Below are 12458 nucleotides of genomic sequence, written 5' to 3'. Positions count from 1 at the left end.
AATGTCATCTCTTTGTTTTATGCAGACGATGTTATACTTCTAAATAAATCCTCTACAAGATTCCTGACTAAATCGAATAACTGTTGTAATAGATATGGTATGAAGGTCAGCAATAAAAAAACAAAGACAATGGAAATAGGCAGAATCGTTGAGAATGTCAACTGCGTTGTGAACGGAGAACCTGTAGAACAACTAAAACATTTCAGCTACTTTGTCACGTTTTTAGTGAAGATGGTAAATTAAATATAGAAATAGACAATAGAATCAACAAAGCTGGTATGGTAGGAAGTCAATTGAGTAAATTCATATGGAATAAGAGAGAAATTAGTCGGAACACTAAATTAGCTGTATACAAGACAGTGTTCAAACCAGTTTTAACTAATCGATCTGAGAGCTAGGGCAGAAGTAAAACACTTGACCAAAGACTAGAGACTGCAGATGTGCGAGTCCTGAGAAAGATTAGAGGCATGAACAGATGACATCAATGGCAATATCATATTAAAAACAAGGATATTAGGGAAGCACTTGACATTGTCAGCATCCAGGAATGCTATAGCAGAGCTAATCTCAGGTGGTATGGTCACTTAAACAGAATGGGAGAGGAAAGATTAGCAAAACAAGTGTTCTCTGCTAGGTTTGCAGGAAAACGACCCAGAGGAAGACCAAGATATAGGTGGATTGATACGGTACAAAGTGTCTTAGACAATAGAAATATAAGATCTGATAATGTTGGAGTCTTGACAAGTAACAGACTGATTTGAAGGAAAATTGTAGATAGGAAGTTAGTGATGATGTAAATTTTTCATGTAGTACTATCATATCCTGTACACCCCTTGAGGGTATATAGCAGCAATTTGATGATGGATAGAAAGGTGAAAAGAGGAAGGGAGTGCTGTTAATAATTGCAAAGTAATTGTCCACAAAGTGTGGAGTTAATAGTGCACAAATTTTGAATCTGCATGGTGTGAAGTTGAAAACAGGCTACTGTATCTGATCAGCTGTTATAGGCCAGGGAATGCAGAGAATACTGATTGTGAAATATTTAGGCAAATTAGTTGTGCATGTAAAAGAAGGTGGTCCTGATAGGAGACTTTAATTATAGGAATACAGAATGGAAGTAGAAGATAGTGTATATGAGAACAAGGAGAGTGAGTTTGTTGAATTTCTGAGAAATAAATATCTTAAGCAGCATGTGACTGAAGCAACTAGATGCTTTAATGTTTTGGATTTGGTAATAACTGCACAAGATATCGTTAATGACGTGTTGACACTGTCACCAGTTTGTGAGAGTGATCATTAAGTACTTGTTTTGGAATTATGAAACAAAAGCTTACTGCCAAAAATCGATATATATATATATATATGGAAGTATAAAGTGGGTTATTATAGGAAGTTCTGTAGCCACTTAGCATCAGTATGTGGTAGATGAGGTGAGCAGAAGAGTTATTGACATTGCATGAAAACTCACATGGCAGTATCTGACAAAAGCAGTATAACTGCATCCTAAGGGTTAAGCGATTAAATATAGTGGGAGTGATGACCAGTGAAATCAAGCAAGTTGTGATTGGAAAGAAAATGTTATGGATTAGTTACAAGACAGTGGTGATTGGATTCATGAAGAATATAAAGTGCAGGCCAGAAAGATGATGAGCATGTTAAAGAAAAGGTGCAGTATGAAAGGAGAATGGCTGGAGACTTACATCAATACATTGGGTTAATGAATTCTGTAAAAAAAAAAAAAAAAAATGTTGACAGTGCATGGGAAATTATAAGGCAATATCTAACACAAGCAATGTATAACTGTATACCAATAGGTAAGTGAATAAATGGAGTAGGAGTGAGATGGATGAATGGTGAAATCAAGCAAGCAGTGTTACAAAAGAAGTTATGGAGGAAGTAAGGAAGTGCAGGCCAGAAAAGTGACAAGCATGGTTAAAAAAGAATAAGTAGAATATGAGAGGAAATTGACCAGTCAGGTCCAAGCTAATCCAAGAGAATATTTCTGCTATGTGGCAAGCAAGAGGAAAAATAATTATGCCAGGTTGACACTGGTGGATAGTCATGGCAGCAGAATAACAGTTGCAAAGAATATAGTGGAATTATTGAATGAGCACTTGATCAGCGTATATTATGCTCGCATAAATATGATACGGTGCAATATATGGAAGAGAGGCAAGTATTAGGAGAATTGGAAGTGAAAGAATCTGAGGTGTATCAGGTGTTGGTTGGGTTAGATGTTAATAAGGCTGTGGGAATGGATGACATATCACCACATATTCTTAAGAAATATGCACCACAGTTGATTATACCCTTGACCTGGTTATTTAATGAAAGTCTTGTAGTGGGTAAGGTTCCTAAGGAGTGGAAAGAAGGCAAAATAGTACAACTTCACAAGCATGGTTCTAGAACAGAAGTTTCCAATTATAGACCAGACTGAATAACTGCGGAAAGATTGGTTAAGAATAGAATGTAGGATTGGGTTGATGGACACAGTTGACCATGCTGACCATTACAATATTCTCTATGGTGGTTAGCACGGATTTGTAAAAGGTAGATACTGTTTTAGCAATTTACTTGCATTTTATGATAGGGTAACAGGTGCGTGTGTTAGATGAGGGAGAATCAGGCATAGTAATATTCTTGGACTTTGCAAAAGCATTTGATAGATTACCACATGATAAGTTGATTCTCAAGCTGCAGAGGATGGGAATAGATAGTATATTGGTTAGATGGATCAGAGATTGGTTCTCTGAATGATATCAGCAGGTTATGTATTGGAGGGTAACTAGTGACATGACCTGGGGGTCTGTTCTATGGTCCCTGCTGTTTAACTTGTTTGTAAATGATATATCATGTGTTCTGACTGGGGATCTTCAGTTGTTTGCTGATGATGCAAAGTTAGGACGAATTATAAGTAGCACTGCTGATGTTAATTCCCTTCAAGAAGATTTGAATAGACTTTTGATTTGGACAAAGGAGTGGGGTTGTAGTTTTAATAAGTGCAAAGTGTTGCATTTTGGGGTGCAGAAATGTAAGGCTGTGTACTATATTGATGGTGACATACTGCAGGAAGTGGAGATGTTGGAGAGGATCCAGAGGTGAGTGACTAAGGACTTTGGACTGCAGGCTATGGAGAGAGAGCGGTTGAAAAAATGTGGATTACAGAGTTTGGTCGGTAGGAGGAAAAGAAGTGATATGATAGAGACATTTAAGTTAGAAGATTTTATCGGATTAATCCAGATGAATTATAAAAAGAGTAGAAGGCGAGAGGAGAAAAACCAGAGGTCATCCTTGGAAGTTATGTAAGAGGGGTGTGAGGAGTAGTGAATGAGCACTTGATCAGTGATTGGAATGCATTTCCAGAATATGTTGTTAATGCAAGGAGTGTTAAGGATTTTAAGATTTGGTATAATAAATATGTTGGCAGTTAAATGAACCTCCCACAATGAATCTGCCAAGTCCATGGAAAGTGCAATAATAATATACAAGCAGGCTTGCCATGAAGATCTTTCATGTGCAAACTTTGGTGAGAATTAAAACAAGAATATGCTTATGAAATTGTCAAAGGATGAGTGAACAGTGAGCCAACCATTACTTGCCACAAAGGATTGAGAACCACATAAATATTTTGATTTCATGCATTCAAAATGACTTATTGATGAATACAAATACTATTGAATACAGCATGTCTGTATTCAATAGTAAACAAAGCAAATGCATCAATTGTGTGGGACGTATGCCTTGCAGAAAACTGCTCTTAGGTGGCTTGTGAGTAATGTAAATACATTACTATATCATGAATTGTCTTAACTGTTGTTTAATGTAAAATACATTTTCTAGGAAACATATATTGCCTTCCAGTTTAATGAGTCACTTCTGAGGCCAACTGACCTTTATTGAGGCAATATCGGTAAGTAATGATAGAGCTGCAAAGATAAATATGCTTTTGAGAGTAGGAGCAAAATCACTTGCCATTTCATAATTAGGAATCCTCATTGTTTTAGACAGAAGACAGTTTGCCTTCTGTATTTGAAAATTGTATACTTAGCAATTATAAATAATTTATATCAAAGTGAATTAGATGTAAAAACTAGCTGGTCTGGATGGTCAAATGGAAATCGTCTCTACTTTTGTGAACCACAAGCAGGAGATTCAAATCACACTGTTCGGGATGCCAGTCTCACACTGAGCAAACGACAGTTATCTACCACTTAAGTAGTCACCCCACATTGTGGATGTTGGTGAATGTCTTTAGGTAGTAGCTGATTTTCATCATACCCGATGGTAGACCATTGTCCTACTTATTGGTACCATGAAGTTGCTTTTTAAAAAGCCATCTTGGGCTTCCAGGGTAAGGGCTCACATTTTTCAGTCCTTAGCCTGCTCAAGGACCTAATGCAATGTAGATTTTTGGAAATGTTGTAAACAAAAATTACTATCTCTTATGAAATAGGTTATTTGAAAGAAATAAGAATGTTGCCACTGAAGCCATTTTTTGTTTAATATTGATCATATAAAATATCAGTCCACGTACTTTAGTTAAGTAGTTTCATTTCATTACATAAAACCTGCTTTTTCCTCATTTTTTCTTTATATGTGAGAATCTTGAATACAGTTGATATTTAACTAATGTGGTGTTAAAATTGCTTTAATATTGTTAGATGAATACTGAGAAAAATACTGATGAAGAAGCTAATATTGAAGGAACTGGAGATAAAAATTATCAAGATTCAGCATTAAAAGAACATCCCCCTGCCCCGCCACCTTCTGAGCATGGCCAAGAACAGGATTTCGATTTTGGCGATGTCTTCATTCACCAGGCTATCCACACTATTGAGTACTGTCTTGGCTCTGTATCTCACACTGCATCATATTTGAGACTTTGGGCTTTAAGTTTAGCTCATGCCCGTAAGTAGTTACATTTAAATGAAAAATTATTGCAGTAAATTTGAATTTTTTGTTAATTACAAAATATAACTGTTTATGTGCTCTCATATTTAAGAAAAATTTGTACAGTACACATCTCTCCTCTTTCAAGATCTATATAAAGAAGCAATAACATTGATTTTAAATAATTTTGCTTTCATTCATTGGGCTAATTCATGGATTTCTGCCCCTCCCCCCAATGAATTATTATCCTAGGTGGTTTAGTAACAAGCTCCTGATTTTTCACTCATTGCTAACTTATGCATGAAATGGTTTGAAACTATGCTGAACTTACTATCCCTTCAAACTGAAAATCTGTTGAAGTATAAAAATTTCTTTGCCTGTATTTCCAACATATTTCCAACATTGTCCACAAACTAGAAATTTTTAAAACTATCATGCAGGGCAGAATAAATATCTTTCTCAGAACCAGCGTAGCATCTGGAATAATAGGCTCTTAACGACTTTGAACAAAATACATAAAACAACCAAACAAATCTTCCGAACTCCTTAAATAATTGGCTCCCACCTTGCAAACCTGACTATATATTCACCATATCTTCAATGTGGTGACCTAATTTACTATTAGTGCTTATTACAAGCACTAATAGTAAATTAGGTCTTCTTCTGACATGTCAAAAGGTTAGAACGGTTTGCAGAATAGTGCACAAAGTTTCTACTTATATGTAACTGCCAGGACACAATTTCCTGAGTGTTTACAGTATAGTATATATCCCTTGTTGGTGTGGTTTGAAGTATTTTGGACAGACCTACTGGATACCTTGGGGAAAAACACTCCATTAATTGTTACTTTATTTCAAATTAGTGCCTTTTCTCAAAAGTTGCTTATTTTTTACAAAATCTGAAAATTGCAACAGGATTAAATTTGTTTGAACAAATTTTGGAGTACTGCTTTATATTCTCATTAGCCTTTTGGACTAATCAGAAGATTATGTAAAAGTTGTATAACTCGTGTTAAGCACATGTTCCCTCATTGATTTGTCTTTCTGAGCTTTTTTCAGAAAGACAAATCAACATGGGTAACAGGGAAACAAGAAGACACCGAACAGAAGTTTCAGAAAGCAGACTGGAGAATTTTGTTTTAGGAAGTTTTTGAAAACTTGACAATCAGAATAAATTAATAGAGGATTCTGTAAAGGAATCTTAACAGGGCAAATACTTAGACTGGAAAAGTGAGACTCATAGTAAATAAAAGGAGATATTAAGTACATATTTTAATGTTCAAGGAAATGCAAAATGGAAAGTTTCGTCTTCTGTCTCAAGGACACTGGTGATATTAATTATTTTATTGGAACAAGTGGCATAATTAGAGAGAGAGAGAAAGTGGCTTTAATGAAGAATCTCTACTTTGATACAATGCTTATAAAGTAGTAAAACAGTGTTCTTCTCTGGTAAAGAATTTATAACTGGTGCTTCTTGTAATAAAATTGCATGAGGTAAGAATATTTATATTCACTGAAATAGTGAGAATGAATGGAACAGTATGTACTAAATAAGAAAACTGCATAATTCTATGGAAGATTAGAAGTTTTATATTTTGAGAAAAGGCCTGATATTTATTTATTTATTTATTCTTATGGCTACATGAAACTGGTAAGTGAAAAATACAATCGCAATTTCCAAAAACAATTGATGAAAATCTTAACATATAAAAGTTCATTACATAAAAGGCACAACCTGCTTACTAAGTCTTTCTTTTTTAAAAAAAAAATATATATATATATAAAGCAAAAGTAACTTGTCATAATTAAGCCAGGGACAATTATCGTCCTGCTGCACCAAGTATGACAAGACTGCATGTTCTCACAACACTTCACAACATAAAAGTGGCTGTATCTGAGGTTTAAGTAGAGAGCAATTGTGTCTTGTGTGAGAAAACTTGATCCATTAGAGGAGCCCCATTTCACACTGTATCGTCATCTTCGAACATGAGGAGTTCTGCTGATACTATGACGAGGACTATGAAAGTGACTACTAGAATAACATCTTCATGGTGAGACGGGACCATGATCGTCTGTTTCCTCCATAACCACTGCCACCACCATACCAACTACAGGTCAAGGTCCAGGCTGGAAAGCCAATTCAAGTCCTCATCCGTCACCTTCTGGATGTCCTGTAGGCCACCACCATGAAATTGGCACCTTCAGTAGTCGTACACAATATGAGTAATTGTCTGAGCCACAGGAGAACAATCACAAGAAGGGTGATCTGACAACCCCCATTTATGTAGAAACTACTTTAGTTTCTACATAAATAGCCACATCTGCCTTGACTAGCTCTGATCCTGTTTATGGATGACCAAATCTTCCTAGGAAGACAAAAACTAGGCTGTGTGGAGCACAGGGATCTTCCACCAGGAAGCCGTTTGTTGGGAGATTGTTGGACCAGTATTCTCTCCATATGTCAGATATTGATGGCAGCGCAGCTGAAGAGACTGAAGAGAGTTTGTCCATGGACCAGAGAGGCTTTCTAGATTTTAGGCTAAGACTAGGTGGATTTATGAGAGTCGGGTGTAGGGGTAGGAGTGGGTTGCTCATTGCTTTATTAAATTCCTTAATCGAGGCTTGTCTTCTCCGTATGTGTGATGGAGCAATGTTAGATAGAACAGGCAGCCAGGAGAGAGGGGTGCTTCTCACTGTCCCACTAATTGTGCGCATGGTAGAGTTCAGCTGGGTGTCGATAATGTTAGTGTGTGTACTTCTTTACCAGACAGAGGCACAATATTCTGCTGTAGAGAATGTGAGGGCTAGTGCAGACGACCTTAGAACTTCTGCACCACAACCCTAGGTTGTTCCAGCAAGCCTTGAAATCATGTTATTTCTGGTTTTAATTTTATAGGTTAGGCTTTTTCTAAGCAATAAATACAAAATGTTATATTCAGGCAATGACAATCAAGGAAAAGAAGGACTAGCCATAGTATTTAACACAAAATACGAGGCTAATCTTCTTGAATGGCAGTCAGTCTCAAGTAGAGTAATGTGGGCAAATATGAGAATGGGGAACTGGACAATGAGACTTATTTGTGCCTATGATCCCACAGAAGGTTCTACTAAGGTAGAAGTGGAGGAATTTTTTGAGGCTTTAGAAAAAGCAACTGACACAATGAAAAGGGAAAAGTTGGTCCTTGTTGGGGATCTAAATAGTAGAGTAGGAAATGATTGTGAGACATACAAAAATATTTTGGGAAAATTTGGAGAAAAGAGCAAAGCTAATAATAATGGCAAATATCTGTTGGATTTCTGCTCAGGACATGGACTGGTTATTACTAACACCATGTTCCAACATAAAAATGTGCACAAATTCACATGGAGAGAAGAGGCTAGGAATAAGAAAAGTCTCATTGACTATGTTATTGTTGATAGTGATGTTTTCTCCCTGGTGCAGGACACCAGAGTGTACAGAGGATTTGAAATTGGAAGTGATCACTATTTAGTCTTGAGCAGGATAAAATTGAATTTCATATTGAAAAGAATAACATGTAAGAAAGTTTTAAAGCAAATAAAAGTTGAGCAGCTCTCTAATGTGAACTCTAAACTAAAATACACAAAGATTATTGAAGAAAAAATGAAGAGTTTGAGAACAGGAACCAAACTGTAGAGATTCAGCAGCAAGCCTTCAAGACCAACCTGACTGATTCAGCCAGGTTGGTCTTGAAGCGAATAAAAGCGAATAAATAGATAAAGCGAATAAAAGTTGAGCAGCTCTCAGATGTGAACTGTAGACTAAAATACAGAAATATTATTGAAAAGAAAATGAAAGAGTTTGAGAACAGGAATCAAACCTTGGAGATTCAGTGGCAAACTCTGAAGGAAACATTGATTGATTCTGCCAGAGAGGCATGTGGTGAGGTTGTGTGCAAGGATAAAAAAAATCAGAACTCCCTGGTGGACACAGGAAGTTAAAGAGGCAGTGAAGGAAAAGAAGAAAGCATATCAAAAGTTCCTGGCAAATAAGTCAGCTTTTACTCTTACAGAATACAGAGACAAATGTAAGAAAGCTAAACAGTGTGTAAAACTAGCTAAACAAAAGTCATGGGAGGACTTTGGCAAGAATATAGAAAATAAATATCAAGAAGGTGGCAAAATATTCTGGAGGTTGTTGAAGAAGCTTAGGAATGGAGGAAAGAGTGCTGTAAAAGGAATTAGAGATGATAAAGGTGAAATGAAAACGGAAGAAAAAGATATCCTTGATGTATGGAGTAATTACTTTGAAAAACTGCTAAATGAAACAAGCAGTGATGACAGCACAGTGATAAAAAAACACTGACCAGGCATGCAGTCAGGAATACATATCCATACTTGAAGTAGAAAAAACCATCAAAGGCTTGAAATGTGGAAAGGCAGCAGGAGTAGATGATATTCGACCAGAAATGCTGAAGTATGGGGGTATAAGAGTCTTACAGTGGCTGCACTGCATAATTCAGAAAGTCTGGACAGAGGGACGAATTCCCGATGATTGGAGTAGAGCTCTCATAGTACCCATATATAAAAAGGGAAATAAAACTGAATGTGAGAATTACAGAGGTATTTCCCTACTGAGTGTTCCTGGCAAGATCTATGCAAGTATACTTGAGAAACGGTTGAGAAGAATTGTGGAAGAAAAGCTTGGTGAAGAACAAGCTGGATTCAGGCCAAATAGAGGCTGTCAGGATCAGATCTTCACTTTACGACAAATAGTCGAGAAAGCATGGGAATATAACAAAGATCTGTATTTAAGTTTTGTCGATTTGGAAAAGGCATATGACAAGGTGCCAAGAGAGAAGCTATTCAATACGCTGCAGTTATATGGTGTCAATGGGGCATTATATCAAGCAATACTTAGTCTTTATTTGAGTTGTGAGTCCGCAGTTAAAATTGAAGGAAGTACAGGAAGATGTTAAATGTGGTGTGAGACAAGGATGTACATTATCCCCTCTGTTATTCATTATCTATATGGATCACATTATGAAGGAATGTGGTATTAAACCTGATATCAAAATTGGAGATGTTAATGTCAGCTCTTTGCTTTATGCGGATGATGTTATACTTCTAAATAAATCCGCTACAAGTCTGCAAGATTCTCTGACTAAATTGAATAGCTGTTGTAATAGATATGCTATGAAGGTCAGCAATAAAAAGACAAAGACAATGAAAATAGGCAGAATCATTGAAAATGTCAACTGTGTTGTGAATGGAGAACCTGTGGAACAAGTAAAACATTTCAGCTACTTAGGCACAATTTTTACTGAAGATGGTGAACTAAATATAGAAATAGACAACAGAATCAGCAAAGCTGGTATCGTGGGAAGTCAATTGAATAAATTCATATGGAATAAAAAAGAAATTAGTCGGAACACTAAATTAGCTGTATACAAGACTGTGTTCAAACCAGTTTTAACTTATGGATCTGAGAGCTGGGTCAGAAGTAAAACACTTGACCAAAGACTAGATGAGAGTCCTGAGAAAGATTAGAGGCGTGAACAGATGGCATCAATGGCAATATCATATTAAAAATGAGGATATTAGGAAAGAACTTGACATTGTCAGCATCCAGGAATGCGTTAGCAGAGCTAATCTCAGATGGTATGGTCACTTAAATAGAATGGGAGAGGAAAGATTAGCAAAACAAGTATTCTCTGCCAGGTTGGCAGGAAAACGACCCAGAGGAAGACCAAGATATAGGTGGATTGATACGGTACAAAGTGCCTTAGACGATAGAAATATAAGATCTGATAATGTTGGAGTCTTGACAAGTAACAGACTAATTTGGAGGAAAATTGTAGATAGGAAGTTAGTAATGATGTAATTTTTTCATGTAGTACTGTCATATCCTGTACACCCCCTGAGGGTACATGGCAGGAATTTGATGATGATGATGGTTAGGCTTCTGCCCAGGCTCACTCCAAGGTATTTTGGGTGAGACTCGTGTTCTACCATTTTTGCACAAAAAGAAAGGTTGAGTTGTCAATTTGCCTTTGCATTGTACAGGTGAAATACTGAAGACACTGTTTTTGTTGGATTTGGCTTCAAGTACCACTGCTTGAAGTACTCTTCCAGAGTGTTCAGGTCTGTATTCAAGGTTGATTTTAAGTTGGTAAAGAAGGTGGATTGTTGTAAAATCGCTAGGTCATCGGTGTACATAAACTTGCTTGATCTGGTATGAGGTAGATCATACAAATAGATGTTAAAAAGTATAGGGGATAACACAGAGCCCTGAGGAAGACCGTTGTGAAGAAATCTGGGCCTGCTCTTTTTTCTGCCAATACAGACCTGGATCTTTATGTTGGAGAGAATAGATTCAAAAAGTTGTAGAGTTTTTTTACATGTTATAATATAAAGAGTAACTGATGCAGAGGACATAGTAGAATTGTTCAATGAATACTTTATTGGAGTATTTCATCCTGGAGGAGTCAGTTTTAATGCTAGAGGGATAGGGCAGGTTTGAGGTTTAGAGGTACAGGAGGAGAATGTGTTTCAAATACTGAGTACTCTGGATGTCAGTAAAGCTGTGGGACTGGATGGTATTTCACCACGAGTTTTGAGAGAATGTGCTGACAGTGCCTTTGACCTGGCTTTTCAATAAAAGTCTGGCTACTTGAAAGGTACCCATGGAATGGAAGGAAGGTAAGATGGTGCCATTGCATAAGGGCAGTAGCAGACTGGAAGTGTCTAATTATAGACCATTTTGTGTCTCATCAGTAGTTAGTAAGATCTTGGAGAAAGTAGTGAAGGACTGTATACAGCATTGGGCAGATGAGGGTAATGTTATCTGTGAGAGTCAACATGGATTTGTGAAGGGGTGCTCTTGTTTTAGCAATATGCTAGCCTTTTATGATAAAGTTACAAGAGCATTAGATGAGAGAAAGGCATATGCTGCCATTTTCTTAGACTTAGCGAAGGCATTTGACAGGGTGCCACATGATAAGCTGATATTTAAGATGCAGCACATGGGTCTGGATGTCAGATTGGTGAACTGGATTCAGGATTGGCTGTCCGATAGTTATCAGAGAGTTGTGTATGGTGGGGCAGTTTCAAGGAAGCAGGGGGTTACAAGTGGGGTCCCACAGGACTCAGTACTGGAACCTATATTGTTTAACCTTTATATCAATGACATTGTCAGTGGATTGCAAGGGGATATTCAGTTGTTTGCAGATGATGCGAAGCTGGGAAGGATTATTAGTACTAGTGCAGATGCAGTAGCCCTGCAAGAGGATCGGGCAAATGAATGGGGGTGTCCGTTAAATGCAGCAAAATGTGAGGTTTTGAGGTTTGGGAAACATCGATGGGAACACTGCATACTCTATGGGAGGAGCTATACTGGAGGAAGTAGGGGAGACGAGATCTGGGATTGATGATTGATAGAAACCTGAAATTTAGGGGACATATTGCAAAGGTGGCGAAGGTAACACAGAGGATTGCTGCAATAATGAGGAGAACACTGACCTGCAGAGATAAAACAGTTGTCATTCCGTTGTATAAGATCCTGATCAGACCACACTTGGACTATTGTTCTCAGATCTGGTCCCCAGGATT

At 37.2% G+C, this 12458-nt stretch overlaps 1 protein-coding gene across 1 annotated transcript in view; it reads left to right on the top strand.

The window, feature by feature from the left end:
* Vha100-1 (V-type ATPase subunit a family protein Vha100-1) overlaps positions 1–12458 on the top strand; it is a 233903-nt gene that overhangs the window by 204427 nt on the left and 17018 nt on the right. The window contains exon 17 of the mRNA XM_090412379.1: positions 4662–4908. Within this exon, the coding sequence (XP_090268505.1) occupies positions 4662–4908 (247 nt within the window). The remainder of the gene's footprint in view (positions 1–4661; positions 4909–12458) is intronic.

Source organism: Typopeltis vanoorti, chromosome 22, assembly GCF_054136105.1.
Source record: "Typopeltis vanoorti isolate ZY-2024b chromosome 22, IOZ_Tvanoo_1.0, whole genome shotgun sequence".
NCBI lineage: Eukaryota > Metazoa > Arthropoda > Arachnida > Uropygi > Thelyphonidae > Typopeltis > Typopeltis vanoorti.
The sequence above is the reverse complement of the archived record's forward strand: the minus strand, read 5'-3'. Positions and strand labels throughout refer to the sequence as shown.